The 17,910-nt window shown below is 38.3% G+C and overlaps 2 protein-coding genes across 4 annotated transcripts in view; one reads left to right on the forward strand and one right to left on the reverse strand.

Annotated features, from left to right (window-relative positions):
* trrap (transformation/transcription domain-associated protein) overlaps positions 1–555 on the reverse strand; it is a 64,144-nt gene extending 63,589 nt beyond the window's left edge. For both annotated transcript variants that reach the window (XM_058406144.1, XM_058406143.1), the window contains exon 1: positions 514–555. The gene's annotated coding sequence lies outside the window, so the exon portion shown is untranslated. The remainder of the gene's footprint in view (positions 1–513) is intronic.
* A 9,656-nt stretch (positions 556–10,211) lies between these two features.
* Positions 10,212–15,987, forward strand: nptx2b (neuronal pentraxin IIb). Of its 2 annotated transcripts, none has more exons than XM_058405755.1 (5): positions 10,212–10,887; positions 11,721–11,940; positions 12,153–12,397; positions 12,591–12,770; positions 15,043–15,987. In XM_058405755.1, the coding sequence occupies exons 1-5, from the start codon at positions 10,471–10,473 to the stop codon at positions 15,268–15,270; spliced, it is 1,290 nt and encodes a 429-aa protein (XP_058261738.1). In that variant the 5' UTR covers positions 10,212–10,470; the 3' UTR covers positions 15,271–15,987. The 2 variants fall into 2 exon arrangements, with proteins under 2 accessions (XP_058261738.1, XP_058261739.1); XM_058405756.1 differs by having other exon boundaries at positions 10,214–10,887; positions 12,156–12,397.
* Positions 15,988–17,910: the final 1,923 nt, after the last annotated feature.

A 17,910-nucleotide genomic window follows, 5' to 3' on the forward strand; every position in this document is an offset into this window, starting at 1 on the left:
ATACACATATATCCATCACAGCGTGCTTTTAAAAGTTGCACACAAGCAACATTAAAGATCCCGGCCAACTTTTAACTGCGCGCGCGCCAAGTTGCAAGCTATAGATCAAGCAGCTAAGCTAATTAGCGCGCTAACAGCACGAGCTGCTGCTGCTGCGGTAAACAGCACATATCACTGCGGTGTGAAGTTAAAGAGAGAGAGAGACACGTTTAATCATTCAGCCATCAAGCACAGAGTTGAAACATGTATTAATAAACAGCATAGCCGCCGGCGCGTGAGCTTACACTGGAGCTAACATCCACACCATTCACAACACACTGCAGCTAACTTCGCTAACTTAGCAACTCAATGCCATTTCCACCGTTCAATGCTGAATAAGCATGCGCTTTGTTTTTTAAACACACAATAACAGACATCCAGGTGCACACGGATGCAAGCAATGCTCAGCGATTATATTCCGCTTTGTACAAATAAGAACATAAACATAGAAAGAAAGACCATCCACAAACTCACCAAGCAAGACGGAAAGCGGAAGCAGTTTTATTTGTATTTCCGCTCACACTGACTCAAATGCGGCGGAGGATTTTTGAAGAATCCCACATTCCGCCAGCCGATCGAGTAACTAATACTCTGTATATCTCCGACTTAATATCAAACCAAAATACAGTGCATATACAGTTTCGAACATATCACACCATTAAAGAAAGTAACACGTGTCTATGTAATATTTTTGTCATTTTCATTACGAAGAAATAGTCCCCAGCGGAAGGATGTTCCACTATAGCGGGAGTGAGAAGACCATCGAAAGTGATGGTCTTACATTTCCATTGTATTTAAACAGGTGAATCATTTCTGTGTAGTTTTTTCCATCCTAAAGATAAACCTGTTTCCTAGTCATCGAATGTCTATGCATGTAAAACACTAAACATGTCTTATGTCAACGTACCCAAAATATTTATCTGACTGTAGAAGTGCGATATATTTTAAATACTGAGCTCTGTGTACGTTTATAATGAAAACAGTTTAAACATGATTTAAGAACAAACATCCAAACTGAGCTTTATCACAATAAATATCATCTACACAAAAGAGAGGGATGGTTGTGTAAACACTCAACACTTAGGTGTAATTATACTATACACCACATGATGGCGATATCAACGTGTAATGTAGAACCGAACTGGTGGCACAGAGAGAGAGAGAGAGAGAGAGAGAGAGAGAGAGAGAGAGAGAGAGAGAGAGAGAGATGCTTTATTAGGAATATCTATGCACCTGATCATTCGTGCATTTTACCTACTCAGCCAATCATGTTGCAACAATAAAGATACAAGCCAACAGTTTCAGGTTGTTGTTGTTGTTTTTGCAGCTGTTCCCTGTTTGGGGTCACCACAGCAGATCATTTGGTCAGCATTTCGATTTAGTACAGGTTTTACGCCGGATGCCCTACCTGATGCACACAGTGTTTTTGTTTTTTACACCATTCTAAGATTCAAGCCTCCCGGTGGTCCAGCGGCAGGATCCCACACTCTCATTGCTGTGGCCCGGGTCCGATTCCCGGGCAGGGTGCTAACCCAGCCACCGAAGAGTTAGCTCTCAGTGCCAGTTTCAATCCTGAATTAACGGGGAGGGTTGCGTCAGGAAACACATCCGGCATAAGACTTGTGCCAAATCGAAATATGCAGACCAAATGATTTGCTGTGGCGAATCAACAGATCAGCAGTTTATGAAATAGTCAAATGCACAAACATTTATTGCAAATATCAGAAATAATGAACTACATTATTCATTTTCTAAAAACCTATGGTGTAGCGGTAATACAGTAGTAACATGCTAATAATGTGTGCAGTTAGTAAAAAGTTATAATGTTACTATATGGTAATTAATATGCATGGTAATAACACAGTAACAACACATTAATAATATAGTTATAAGTTGTTATTATATGGTTTTAGTGAGCCTGTTCCACTGCGGAATCAGATTTCTGTTCTTGGCTGACTGAGAAGTAAAAGCCAATGTGGTCTTCTGCTGTTGTAGCCCATCCACCTTAAGGTTTGATGTGTTCTGCATTTTGAGATGCTTTTCTGCTCACCACAGTTGTAAGAGGGTTTATTTGAGTTAGAGTAATCTTCATATCAGATCAGCAGTTTCTGAAATACCACAAATAATATTACGCTCAATGTCACAGAGTAAACTTTTTACCCTTTTCTGATGTTTACTGTGAACATTAAGACAGATTTATAGATAGATAGATACTTTATTCATCCCAAAGGGAAATTCACAGTTTCCAGCAGTATCCACAAACACAGGTAATATACAAAATAGGAAGGAATATAACAAAAATACTAAAATACCCAAATTAGGGTAAAAAATATAACAAAAAATATATCAAATAACAAAAATATAAACTGAATATATATACTAAATATATTAACTTAAGCCACATGATTGGCTGATTGAATAATGAATGTGAAGGTGTGTAGGTGTTACTTTATAAAACAAACAGTGAGTGTATGTTGATGGACAGACCTGTTTGAGAAGGCTTTAATTATGGATTTTGCGGTTACATTAACACCAGCATACTGTTGATAATCACTATCAGAGGGCACAGTCTGTACTAAAGCATTATTTAGGAATATTTGTACTTCACTAAAATATTATTGAATGTGTAATTATTAAATAATAATTTGATTGTGACTTAAATTTCCAAGAGTAAATCAAGTCCCCTCTGACGGTATTGTAACAGCTGGCCAACAATTTTGAATGACCTGGAAAAGAAAGAAACTCTTGGTGTAAAAACAACCAGACATCAAACAGTTTAGCCAAGAAAGATGACAGCAGTTGAGACACTGAGAGAGCTGTGAAGAAAAACCCCAAAATAACAGTCAGTGACATCACCAACAACCTCCACAGAACAGGGGTGAAGGAATCACAAAGAAGAGCTGAGATATAGCAGAGATATAGAGACCATGCTACATGATGTAATCCACTCATCAGCAGTAAGTATCAGAAGACCAGATTGGAATTTACAAACAAATACAGAGCTACAAAACATCTGGAACCAAGATGAACCTCTACCAAAGTGATGGAAAGGCCAAAGTGTGGAGGAAGAAAGGTTCTGCTCAAATCTGAAACATACAAGCTCATCAGGCAAGCGTAGAGGAGGTAATGTCATGGCTTAGGCTTGCATGGATGCATCTGGAACATTCTGACTAATCTTTACTGACAGTGTTGATCTTTAACTTATGATGGTAGAATAAATTCAAACCAATCTCTCTTGCACCTTAAGTATTTAATTCTCTGTCTCTCTCTCTCTCTCTCTCTCTCTCTAACAGTGATCCTGACCCCTTCTGCTCACTGGACCAGCCTGATCCATGCTGATACTCTGCTACTTGTTGGAGTTGGAGTTAGAGTGGCTGGTACCACTTAGAAACCACAAATTACTGCAATTGATGCTAACAGTTTTTGCTATGATGGCTTAGGTCTACAATTGCTATAATAATTTGAGAACTGCAATTGCACTTCATGTTATAACTGGAATATATTAGTTCATTTGTAATAAATCTAAAATACATGAAAATTTCCTTGATATTCTAATTTCTTTTAGATGAACCTCTAATAAACGTACACACTATATTGGCAAAGTTTTGGGACACCTTTCCAAATCACTTAATTCAGGGGTCGGGTTTGGCCCCTTGGTTCCAGTGAAAGGAACTCTTAATGCTTTGGCATACCGAGACATTTTGAACAATTTCATGCTCTCAACTTTAGGCATGACCCTTTTCTGATCCGACATGACTGAGCACCAGTGCACAGAGCAAGGTCCATAAAGAGATGGAAGAGCGAGTTTGGTGAGGAGGAAATTGACTGGCCTGACTGATTGGTTGAGTCCTGACCTCAACCTGATAGAACACCTTTGGGATGAATTAGAGCAGAGACTGTGAGCCAGGCCTTTTCATCCAGCATCAGTGCCTGACCTCACAAATGCGCTTCTAGAGGAATGGTCAAAAATTCTCATTAGCACAATCCTAAACCTTGTGGAAAGCCTTCCCAGAAGAGTTGAAGCTGTTATAGCTGCAAAGGGCGGGCCAACTCTATATTAAATTCATGTGCATTTAAAGGCAGATCTCCCAATTTTGGCCTGGCTCACAGTCTCCGCTCTAATTCATCCCAAAGGTGTTCTATCAGGTTGAAGTCAGGAGGCCAGTCAAGTTCCTTCTCACCAAACTCGCTCATCCATGTCTTTATGGACCTTGCTTTGTGCACTGGTGCACAGTCATGTTGGAACAGGAAGGGGACATCCCCAAACTGTTCCCACAAAGTTTGCTGAAGCATTAAGAGTTCCTTTCACTGGAACTAAGGGGCCAAGCCCAACCCCTGAATTAAGTGATTTAACAGGGGTCCCAAAACCTTTGGCAATATAGTGTAGAGGCAATTTATAATCACACTACCTGGTGTCAGCCAAATGAGGATGCATTCTCTCAAGATTTCTTCCTCATCTCATCTCAAGGAGTTCATCAGGGATAAATTTCTTCTATATGTAAAATTTAAATCCTGAATTTATATCGTTCTTTAAAGCTGCTTTGTGACATTGCTAAAAGCACTATACAAATAAAACTGAATTTATTTGAATTGAATGTGCTGCTTAAAATTCCAGCAGCTTCAATGCCTTCCTGCATTCCTGGAAACATTAATACAATAAATTATCATTATAACAAATAATAATGGGAAAAAAGCCATCTGGTTAATAAAGACATTTTCCAACTTTTTCCTATGACTGATTACGATCAGAATAGCCATCCTGGAGCACAATAAAATGATCCAGATGGTGAAAAGGTTGCATTATCATTTCAATGGCTTCAGCATGGAGCTGCACCAACATAAAAGAAGAGGTGACATCCTGTGACCCCCAGCGAATGAAACTTCAAAACAGATTAGCTCGATATATTCAGATACAGCAGATCAAACAGGCCGAGCCTCGGTGTGGAGATAAAGTGTGGCCTGCTTGTATGTTGCTTGAATGTTTGATCAAATGCATACCCTCAGCAACCTGCAATATTATTTCAACTGAATCACTGAATTATTACTAAAGGCATTTGTGCTTTATTTGGCTTTTGAAAATTAACTTAAAAAAGCATGCTTTTTAAAAAATGCATTTTAGTTTTAATGATTATTTCAATGGCATGAGTATACAGCGTTTGGGTTCTTTCTGGAAAATAAATGAAATGGCAAAAGAAAATCTTTATATACAGTCATCCAAACAAATGAACACATCACTGTTAACGTTAAAATTATTATTATTATTATTATTTTAATGTGATGTCAAATTATTTGCTTAGTATTATGGTAAGTTGTATTTTTAAAAAGTATTTTAAATTTTTTTTTTTCTTGTTTTAGACATAAATTTAATATATGTAATTTTATTACTCCAACATATTACCTTGTTATTAATTACTTATTCAATTACTAGTTAACTGTTTAATTAAGGGATTTTTTTATACATATGTAAGGCAGTATACACTGATCAGGCATAACATTATGAGCAGTGAGAGGTGAAGTGAATAAGACTGATTATCTCCTCATCATGGCACCTGTTAGTGGGTGGGATATATTAGGCAGCAAGTGAACATTTTGTCCTCAGAGTTGATGTTAGAAGCAGGAAAAATGGGCAAGTGTAAGGATTTGAGTGAGTTTGTGTGATTGTGATGAGATTGCGATGGCTAGACAACAGGATCAGAGCATCTCCAAAACTGCAGCTCTTGTGGGGTGTTCCTGGTCTGCAATGGTCAGTATCTATTAAAAGTGGTCCAAGGAAGGAGCAGTGCTGAACTAGTGACAGGGTCATGGACGGCCAAGGCTCATTGATGCACGTGGGGAGAGAAGGCTAGCCCATGTGATCCGATCCAACAGACAAGCTACTGTTGCTCAAATTGCTGAAGAAGTTAATGCTGGTTCTGATAGAAAGGTGTCAGAATAGAAGGCAGCAAAAGGGGGACCAACACAATATTAGACAATAGGTCATAATGTTATGCCTGATCAGTGCATGTTCAGTTTTATACGTAGATTTTATAGATATCATTTAAATTTGTTACATTATTCTTTTAAACAAATGATCTGAACCAGATTCATGGCATGGATTGGTTCTTGTAAATTTTGTATTTGGGCATTTGTTCATTAGAAGCCTCTTTAATATCGGATCAATTTCATTCAGAATTACTCCGACCTAGATAAAGATGCAAGTAAGACTGACTGCTAACAGAAGTTGGTTAGTGTGTTATAAACCACTTATTCCCTACATAACAGAGTTCATGGTCATATCAGCTCAAGGGAGACACACAGCATGAACACATCTAATCCTATAAACCAGCATGCATGCCTCAGCAACACAGTGTCTAAGAACTGATATTATTACAAAGCTCATTTGCTGAATTAACAGCATTTTCCCCTGTTGTGATATAACCTGAATGGATGTCTGCTCACTGCAGAGCACAACCCTTCACAGAGCCTTTCATAGAAAAACCCTTGAGAAGGCCATTTTACCTATTTTACATATTATGATGTTTGTGATTGTGAAAGGATCTATTCAACTATCAAGGAACTCTTTTGAAAAAGGGACCCATTTCGTGTTTCAATTAGAAAACTGAATGGCAGGTCTCTATTTTCCTTAGAGGACAAAACTAACAGAGGATTGGGAAGTGATTGTTCAGAATTCCAGGTAAGATATTTTTACTCATCCCTAATAGTTAGGTCACATTCACAGTAAGATCCCTAGAAGAAGCAATGATCCCTTACCAATAGGATCGCTTGAATTGTGTAAATATAATTTGTATAACAACAGCAAATATGATCTCACTAGTAATTAATGCATGATTATTATTTCACCACAACCTCTATTAGACTTAACTTTGTTAATAAAAAAATGCACATTTTAACCCACAAATCTATATTAATATACATTATATGGGTCATCATGTTTGGACACTCAATTAAATGAATAAAGCCACAGCTTTGTGGGTTCTGGTTTCTATACTGCATGTTAGATTGCTGCCTTGGCTACAATATTGAGTTCATGTGAGGACTGACCCCCGACCGTTACACAATATTGCAGACATCAGTGGTCAGAAGTTTTACGCTGACAATGAGATTACAAGGCTTGACCTTTTAAAAAGTACTTCTTTGCTATGCCTGAGCTCTGTTGATGCCCTGCGTTATGTAACACTACCTCCTATTTATATTATAATGAACTCTTTTTCTTGAAGGCTGATGATCATCTTTGGTGCAAGTTAAACTTTAAGACTCGATAAGATGCTCTGTGCTTAAACTATACAACTGTGCTTTGTATTATCTCTGTGCGTGTCTAATATCCTGAACCTGCCGTGAAAGGTGTGTGAACTTTGATTGCTCAGCAGTATACTGCTGGAATATAGACTGCATCGGGCATCACCTTTCACTGCAGTGGCCACTGCGGAGAGCCGACTCGGGGTCATTCAGCTGCTTACAACACAGATTCTGCACATGACAAATAAAATGATGTTAGATTTACCACTAAGGGTGCTCAAACAGTAGGTGGACATAATACACAATGATACATACTTATGTAATATAAATTCTAAACTTACATATACACATACAGTACACAATATCAACACTTATACACACAATACATACAAGAATAGGAACAGTTCTGTATTTAAGCTGTAAAGGAAATGTTTGTTTTATTTATTTATTTATTTATTTATTTATTTATTTCATCTCTATTATTAACCAGCCCTTATTCGAAAATAATTAATAATAAAATAATTATAATCTTATGCATGTTGCCAGTTGAATAAAATAATACTAACTTTTGAACTATACACTATAGATAGTGACATTACGGATTAAGTTTGTCTTAATTTAAGTTATCCTTAAAAGAAACTTAAACTTAAAAAAGAATTAAAAAAAAAAAAAGTGCATATGAAATGTCAGCCCACAGCATGGCACTGGCCTGCTCCAGTCCATAATAGAATTTACAGGAAACTGAACCTTTTCTTAACCAACACTTTAAATTAAAGGTGATCTGACCGGTCAGTGTTCATCTTGGATGTCAGTGACCTTTTATATCACTGAACAGGAAGATGGTTTGGTCAAGGGAGTGTACTGTCATTGCACATGCGTACAAGGCAACAAAATGCAGTAGTAGGGGCGAGTGGGGTCAGTTGTAACATTAATCACCTTGTAAAGATTTTAAGGACAACATTCTACGGCTCCAGGTTTTGTAAACAAAAAATGTTTTCATGTTAATGAGGATCTATGCTAGAAAATGATTGAACTGACCACCCTGTTGTTATGAAATGCATTTTCAGGTGAATGCATAAAGCACATGATGCACAAATACACGCATAACAGCATATGTTCAGGTTTCTATGTTCAGGTTTTGTGAGGTTCATGATGTTTTCCAGGGAGAAAGCAATTTTTCATGTAAGTGCAATCACTTATAACTGACCTTTGACATGCTAGCTAAACATCTTCGTGTTCTCAACGCTTGCTGATACTCAGTAAATTATTTAGAGCTGTAATTAAGATAGCATCACCGGCAAAAGTGAAGCCAAAAATGTATCTCAGGCCCTCCTGTGGCTGGCTGCAGTGCAGTTTTTACCCCACCCATTAGTGTATTAGTAAATGGAGACTGAACAAAACTTACATTTTAAATTAATTAATCTCCACAGAGGGTGTGTTCTGTTTTACATTCACGTTCAGTTGATCATAATATCTCACCCAATATTTGTTCTCTACAATAAATAAGTTTCATGATAAAGAACAGAGCATGATTGATGGCATCGGATAGCTCATGAACGTGCTTGTTTCCAACACGCACATAAAGCTTTTGACATTTGTAGCAAAGCCATGAAGTGTTATAACTGCTATAAACTGTTTTCAGACATCCTCTGTGGAGATTATCTGGTATGTTGGTGATTCTGATATCTAAGCTAGCATGTTGACATTGATATGTATCTAAACCAATGCGAACAAAATGAGGCCAGAAACCAAGACAGCTAAGACTAGATAAAATTGCGATATGATTTATTGCTGCTATGACCTCAACAAACACTTCAAATATCTTGATAAGCTTAGCCAGGCTGCCTTTGAAATAAACCTCACTGACAGAAAGAGCAGAAGATATAAAAGCACTTCTTTAGATGAGTAAATCTAGATGAAAAGCATAGAAAAAAGCAGCAATTTCTTTTATCTTACAAATGTATTTTTAATGTTACCTTTGATTGCTGTTTATATTTCCAGTTGTTACCTTACATTATGTACTTAAATTTAATTTACTTTGAGCAGAATGATGATGTCAGCAAGCTAACGAAGTACACTATATTGCCAAAAGTTTTGGGACACCCCTCCAAATCAGTGTGGTTTTTCAGGGGTTGGGCTTGACCCCTTAGTTCCAGTAAAAAGGAATTCTTAATGCTTCAGCATACCAAGACATTTTGGACAATTTCGTGCTCCCAACTTTGTGGGTACAGTTTGGGGATGACCCCTTCCTGTTCCAACATGACTGCACACCAATGCACAAAGCAAGGTCCATAAAGACATGGATGGGTGAGTTTGGTGTAGAGGAACTTGTCCAGCCTGGGCTAAACCGTACCTGATAGTTAGTACCAGGGACATGAGCCCAAGCGATATCAATGTCATTAAAGAATAGTCAAAAGGACGCAATGTCTCTATAGTCTAAAGGGGAGGAATGGCCATCTCTGCCGAATGAATTTAGCTTGCAAAACCCTGAGGCAAACATTCCAAAATTGGTAAAGGAATCAACAGAAAAATGATGCCTGTCACAAGGCACAAATACCTCCTTCCATCAAAATTGTTGATCCATATCAGTTGAAGAGAAAGACTGTAAACTTCTAAATGCAAATGTTGTCATTGTTTTGGAGCCATAGATCAAATTAAAGCTACCATATTCATACCAAATGCCACCAAACCTTAACAACTGACCTATTTTTTTATAACTGACCTCACTCTACCCTATCATATTAAAAGGTTTATACCATCAAGCTCTGAAGACCAGGGTGCTCATAAAATACACTGGTTATCATTTAGTGAAAGTATACAACCTATTGTTTTCTCAAGATTCGTCTTTTCTTCAGCATTTGTTTCTCGTTGGTTGGTTTCATTGGCTCTTGAATTCACGCGCATTTGTAGTGACGTAAATACTATCAACCTTTCGGGAGGGGAAGCTGAGGCATTAATCTTACAGTCTCAGTATGAGCGAGGGACCGGGAGAGAAATCATCACCGACTTTAATGATGAAGTGGTGTTTAGTGAGGAAATGACTCAAAAGACTTATGACAGCTGAGGACGCAAAGAGCGCGCGCGCATGACAGAGCCGTGAAAAGTTGTGAGGTGGACATTATCATCCTCAGTATCATCAGCATCGACACCAGCATCATCATCACTATTACTGTTACTACTATTATATCTCCGAAAATGCGGCGTCCTTCCGTTTTGCTCATGTGCGTTTTTACCGTCGCCTGCGTTAAAGCAGTCCACGGCCAGGAGGAGAAGGAAAAGCGCTTTTTGTGCACTGTGATCCCTGTTGATAAAGACCCGAGTTGTCCTGTCCAGACGGAGTTTGTTCAGAGTGTCCAGGGTGAAGGTTTGAAGAAGACAGTGATGCAGCTCCGGGAGACTGTTCTCCAGCAACAAGAGACAATAACCCAGCAACTGGGTGCCATCAAAGAGCTGACATCCAAACTGTCTCAATGTGAGAGCACCTCGGAGGAGTCTTCGTCGTGGAGGAACGGTAAAGACACGATGGACGATGTCCCGAGAGATCCGAATGAAACTCTGGACGCACTGGGCAAGACCATGCAGAGCCTGAAGGACAGGCTTCAAAACCTAGAGGTGAGATGGACTGCTCCCACACCTAAGCACAAGTATACACATTAACCAGATTTTGCTGATTACTTTTCTGTATTGCCTTGGTTACAGTGCATATGCATATAGGTAAAGGCACGCGCGCATGTACACACACGCACGCGCGCGCATATACACACACGCACAGTATATGGTAAAGACATTACATTAAACTGAATGTGAGCTGCACTGACATTGTAGCCCATGCAAAACATTTGTACTGTAAATCTTTTTGAAAAGCTTTTTAATAGTAATTAAGTGTGGGCGGTGAGGATTTGTAGGGATTATCCCCTCATCTTGTTCTATCTATATCTCTTACCTCGTGCAAACTCTCACACCACTCTAATTAGTGAACAATGCCATTTAATTACTAGTCCACCCCAACAGCCTTAAAGATAAGCGAACAACAAAATAAACGAAGTAATTCTATGTTATTACAGAGTTTATGAGGTTGTGTCTGTGTCTGTGAGGCTGAACTGAGCCACAGGATTCCTATAAAGCCCTTAATTTTATTCAGTGTGTCTCATTAGCCCCAAAATATGATAAGGTCATTTCTTTTTAGCAAGGTGTGAGACAAATGATTAGTATTACTGCATGGTTGATCAGGCCATAGGCCCGAATATGGGGACTGAATTCAAAATGATTACATACATTCTCACAACAAAACAGTGCTGTCTTAAAATGATCTCTGTAGCTGATGATTAATTTACACAATTTATTAAGTGATAACGTATTGTGGGTTATCATATGTGGCGTATCATATTTTCAGTATGTATCAAGACATGCAGAAACATAACAGATTAATAATCTTTTGTTCACAGCAACAGCAGTTGCGAGCCAGCCTTTCTGGAGCTCCATTTCCCAGTGAACTGCGAGACATGCTGCAACGTAGGCTGGGTGATCTAGAGAGCCAACTACTGAGTAAAGTCAACGAGATGGAGGAAGAGAAGTCACAGCTGTATAACGAGACATCTGTTCATCGCCAGCGAACAGAAAACACCCTTAACACCCTCATTAACAGAATTTCTGATCTGGAGAAAGGTATTCACAACCATTTACACATCTGATGCACGACTTATCAGGTCCATTCCTCTTAATTTTCTCCAGAGAATGACCATTTAATTTTTTATACAGTCATGAACAGGAAATTGGAAGTCTATGGCACTGGAAGAGTTAAGAGTTATTTTGCTGTTATACAGAAAACTATGTTTCCCACCAGAGGTGACCCATTACTAATTCACACTCTCTGCCAGCAGGTACAGGACTCAAGTCCCCTGAGGATTTTAAACTCTCCCTACCACTGCGCACAAACTACCTTTTTGGTCGCGTGAAAAAGAGCCTGCCAGAAATGTATGCCTTTACTGTGTGCATGTGGCTCAAGTCCAGTTCCAGCCCTGGCATTGGGACCCCTTTTTCTTATGGTGTCCCCGGGCAAGCAAACGAGATTGTGTTGATTGAATGGGGCAACAATCCAATAGAGCTACTCATCAATGACAAGGTAAATATAATTGTTTTCCAGCTATTTATGTGAGAGCATTTCAATCTTCTTAGGGTTCGGTTCATAAGTTAATATATATTTGAAAATTGTATACAGTTCAAAATAACATTTCCATAATCACATTTAAATTGGGCATACTCATTATTCACGTGCACACAGTTGTGAATTTTCTTACCTTTCCATCCCTGTGAAGGTGGCACAGTTACCTCTGTCTCTGAATGATGGAAGATGGCACCACATCTGCATTACCTGGACTACCAGAGATGGTTTGTGGGAGACCTACCAGGATGGCCAGAAAGTGGGATCAGGAGAGAACCTGGCCCCATGGCACCCCATCAAACCTGATGGAGTCCTTATTCTGGGCCAGGAACAGGTGAGAATAGCAGCAATTGTCTTCCAGGAAATAAGTGAAAGAGTGCATGTGTATTCATCATTGTCAAATTTCCATCTTCTTATCCTTTAAGGGGAATTTCCAAAGACAATTTGTTAGATAAGTCCCTGATGACCCAAAACACTGAGTTTCTAAATTGTTGTTGCTAGGATTATGTTAAAATATTTGACACTGCAATTGGATGTATTTTCCTTTTCAAAATAGTGAGAACAATGTTGAATGTGTAAGAAGGGCGATAATATTCTTAACATTTAATATACTATTTGATTTGCCTCTTGGGGCATGGTGGCTGAGTGGTTAGCCCATTTGCCACGTACTTCCGTATTTCTATCTCTATGTTTGCATGTTCTTTCTGTGCTCTGGGTACTCTAGTTTCCTCCTCCAGTCCAAAGGCGTGTGTTGTAGGTGGATTGGCATCTCTAAGTTGTCTGTAGTGTATGAATAGGTGGGTGAGTGTGTGTGCAATTGCAGTGGGTTAGAATCTTGGCCAGTGTGTCTCCCACCTTTGCTGTGACCTTGCATAGGCTAAGCGGTATAGAAATAGAAATAATGGATTAGCTTCATTGAAATTAGATTTTGTGTCGCCAACTATCAATAAATGTCAACTATGTGGTTCTGGATGGCTCAACAGAAAATTGTTCACCCTGTCATTGGAAGTTTTTGGAATTCGATTTTGAAATAGATTTTGAATCTTGACAATGTCTCAGCCATCTGTAGCCAGATTCCAAGGGAGCAAATCTGGTCATGCTTTCTGGGTGGGAGGAATGGCAGTTTGAGAATTCCACAGCTTAGTTGATTCTTGTGGCTCTCAAGTAAACAAAATGCTAATTGCCAGTTTCATAATAACAAGCTGTTGGGAAGCACTGTAACAAAAAAATGGAAAAGAAAAGCATCTCATAAAATACAGCATTAGAACTGCAACTTATATCATGAGTTGTGAGCTGAGACCAATTCAGAGAGTCAGTCACCACTCTTGGCACTCTCACATAACCAACCCACCTACAGCCATGTCTTTGGGACGTGGGAGTAAACCAGAAGAAACCCACATTGACATAGGGAAAGCATGTGAAACTTCACACAGATAGTAACTTGAGCTCAGGATGGAACCAGGGACCATGGAGCTGTGAGGCAGCAATGCTACCTGCTGCACCACTGCACCACCCACCAAGAATATAAAAGAGGTTTCTGTGGAGGTGTGGAACAAGGTCCCCCTTAATATAGACATTACAGGAAGAGACTGTTATTCTATCCAGGGCAGGTGCTGGATAGTCACAATGCTTAATTTTTTTTTGCAGTGTTCACATAAAATTAAAAATTAAAAAAAACGTTTGCAGGTCTAATCAGGAAATGACTAATTTGACTCAAGCTTTTAAAGTAGTGCTGTACTGAAAAAAGAGTAGTAAATGTTTTCAGTGCACTTGACATTCACCTCACAGACAGAAGATGGTTCTAGAAATGACAAGATACTATACTATACAATTTTAAATGAAAAGCATGTAAATAGATAGATAGATAGATAGATAGATAGATAGATAGATAGATAGATAGATAGATAGATAGATAGATAGATATTGGGCAGGCATAACATTATAACCACCTGCGTAATATTGCTGCCCTTTTGCTGCCACAACAGCCCTGACCCGTCATGCACTGTGTATTCTGATACCTTTCTATCAGAACCAGCATTAACAAGCGACAGTAGCTCGTCTTTTGGATCGGTTCACACTTGCTTTACTTGCTTTGGCCGCCCATGATCCTGTTGCTGGTTGCCTTCCTTGGACCACTTTTGATAAATACTGACCACTGCATACCGGGAATGCCCCACAAGAGCTACAGTTTTGGAGATGCTCTGATCCAGTCGTCTAGCCATCACAATTTGGCCCTCGTCAAACTCGCTCAAATCCTTACGCTTGCCCATTTTTCCTGATTCTAACACATCAACTTTTAGGACAAAATGTTCACTTGCTGCCTAATATATCCCACCCACTAACAGGTGCCAATCAGTGTTATTCACTTCACCTCTCAGTGCTCATAATGTTATGCCTGATATGTGTGTGTATATATATATATATATATAATATATATATTATATATATATATATAAAAGAAGGACAAATTAATATTTTCATGCGTAACTTGTGCAGGTTTGTTTCATATAGTATTGTATAATCTGTACCCCTCCCTGTATAAGAGGAAATAAATCAAGCAATCAGTTTGTTTTAATGTGTTGGTCTGTTGTTTATGGCCTCAACAGGACGTGGTCGGGGGCCGCTTTGATGCCACGCAAGCATTCGTCGGGGAACTGGGTCACTTCAATATGTGGGATCGGGTTCTCAGATCTGTAGACATCAGCGCCATGGCCAACTGCTCCTCTTACATCCCTGGGAATGTGGTGGCCTGGGCTGACAGCAACATTGAGGTGTTTGGTGGTGCCTCTAAAGGGCCACTTGAATTATGTGAAGACAGAATCTTTAACAATTAAAGAAAACTGTGGCCCAAATCCTTGTCATTGTACTTTGTGGTTTTGTTTCATAATGCAGTATGTATTTTTTTTTTTAAATAATTGTTTTGTATTTTATGTTACAGAATATGTATATGTGTTTTGATAGGCTTAATATTAAGACTGTGTCATTTAAGTGAGTTCATTAATGTTCTGTCTGGACTTTAGTATGTTGATGGTTTACTAATAGACCTGTATTAGGAATATCTTTTTGTTATGAATAAGAGAAGATATCCAGGGATGGAAAAAATTAACCATAATAACTGTAAGGTAGTTTCATTTAATTTTTTATTTATTTATTTAGAACTTATTTTATTACCTTTTTAAACGAACTCATATGTCATAAATTGTATTGTTCTGAGTCAGTCAACTCATTACACAGTGGAAACACTATTTTTAAAAGAAGTTCTCGTTTTAGCTTTCTGTCTGTTTTATCCAGGCAACAAAATACTGTCATAAATCAGCACAGACAAAGTGATTGACTCTTGTTGTATACATTTTTGTGACATTTTAAATGAATGGTACAATGGAAACTAATTTTTTAAAGGGAATCTTGTGTTTATTGTTCAGGTTTGGCTCTGTAGCTTTGTGTTTGTACCATGATTTATGATTCTCTTTGCATTGTGAGAAAGGCCTTTGTTGTAAAATTTTGTGCCAATGCTTATATTGCTGTTTACCGATGAGAAAATATATGAAATAAAAAACACTTAAAACTATTAATCCATATTTGCAAAATTGATAGCATTCTGAAATTTGTGCCAAAGACTCAGTACATTTGATCCAATTGTGCTGCACTTTCTTTGAGCAGTATGATCTGTATTCATCATCTTGCTTTAGAATTGCTCATGCATTTGACTAGTTGACTGAAAAGTGACATATATAACAGACACACACTACACTAGAGTGTAAGGGAATTGGTCCAAAGGCACAGGTGGCTTTATAAGCATTAGCTGGAATTAAGGAAATAGACGAGCACAAAGCCAAAGCTCTTGCCTCAGAAACACTGTTGAAGTGACTGGGCCTATTCTGTATATTACTCCTTAATTTTGCAGTATTAAGCTTTCCCGTCAGATAACATTAATGCCACTGAATATTATTATAGCAATCTTTGTGGAAAATGTCAAGGTTAATGTTCAAGGCAGGAGAGTGAGGTAGATTTATTTAGATTTGATCACGACGGTTTAATTCATTTCTAATTGGACAGAAGTCTGTATTCACTATAATGTTTCACAACATCTAAATAAGGTTAAAAAATAAGAAAACAAAACAACACAAAGACCTTATAAATCCACTAAATATGGATAAGATTGAATCATGAGGTATCTGAAAAGAAGCCCCATATGTATGACACTGCAAGCACATTTCCCTGCTAATAAATATTCAAATATAACACATTAAAAGCCATCAGATTTATCACACACATACATGCATAACAAGCAGAAAAGGAAAATATCTATTCAAAGCTGAGCTTGTAAAAAGCATGACAGCATGACCATTAACAAAACAGAGAAACAAAGCAGAAAGACACACACACATACACACACGCGCGAACACATTCTTTAGGGAACACAGTGACGTAGATGAACAAAATGAAGCCTCTTTATGCTTTTACAGTGGCTGATACATTCAACTTTTTTTTGGTACTGAATGTAAGAGAAAGAAAGAAAGTGAAAGAAATTTCATTTATCAGAAAATGCAGCGAGATGGTAATAAAAACATGTTCCATGTGTGATACAGACTATTTGAAGGTAGCAAGGCTATCAGGACTGTGTGTGTGTGGGGGGGGGGGGTGTTTCTGTGCTATTCATCATCAGGTCTGATGAATCAGATGCTTAGGTTCTTTTTCCATGGAGATGGTTGCAAATGCAAGCCCCTCTTGAGTGACTGTTAAAATTCAGTGCCTGCAAACAAGAGATAATTCATGGCTGCTCACTAAAAGCATGAAATAGAAAATGTTTTTTTTTAAAAAACACTCCATGCTATCTTGTAAATTTCATTAGTCTAGTTCACCCTCTAGTGGACAAAATACACACAGTCGCTCTCTCTCTCTCTCTCTCTCTCTCTCTCTCTCTCAAGCAGTAAGTAACTTGTAAGACTTGTTCTGCTTTGTGTTTACAATATTAAATCATATGAGATATAATATACAGTCAAGTGCATACATATTTAGACATTGTTATTTGAGCCATCTACCATACTATTTAAAGATGTCCCCTTAATAAGGGAACAAAACCAATTGGGCAGGCTGCTTGGCTGTTTAATGGTCAGCTTTGTTGCTCTGGATAATGGCATCTGCCAAATGCCTTATATGTAAATGTAAATATAGTTTGGTATGGTGTATGGTGTATGGTGTACAGTATGGTGTCATAGACAGCTGAAATAACAATAACGTTGAGGTTACATGCTGGGGCTAACATGCTGAGACAGTGATGAAGATGACAGGGCTTATCAGATAGACACAAGAAAATCAAAATTAGCAGACTCACAGCTGAGGCAAAAAGAATCCTTAAGACACAGGTCCATGTTAATGAACCAATAGAAAAGTAAGTTGCAAGTAGAAGAAATGGTTTCATAGGAGGTACTTGTGAGGTCCATATGTCTGAGACATGTAGTTTATTGGCTTAT

Source organism: Hemibagrus wyckioides, linkage group LG13 (assembly GCF_019097595.1).
Source record: "Hemibagrus wyckioides isolate EC202008001 linkage group LG13, SWU_Hwy_1.0, whole genome shotgun sequence".
Classification (NCBI taxonomy): domain Eukaryota; kingdom Metazoa; phylum Chordata; class Actinopteri; order Siluriformes; family Bagridae; genus Hemibagrus; species Hemibagrus wyckioides.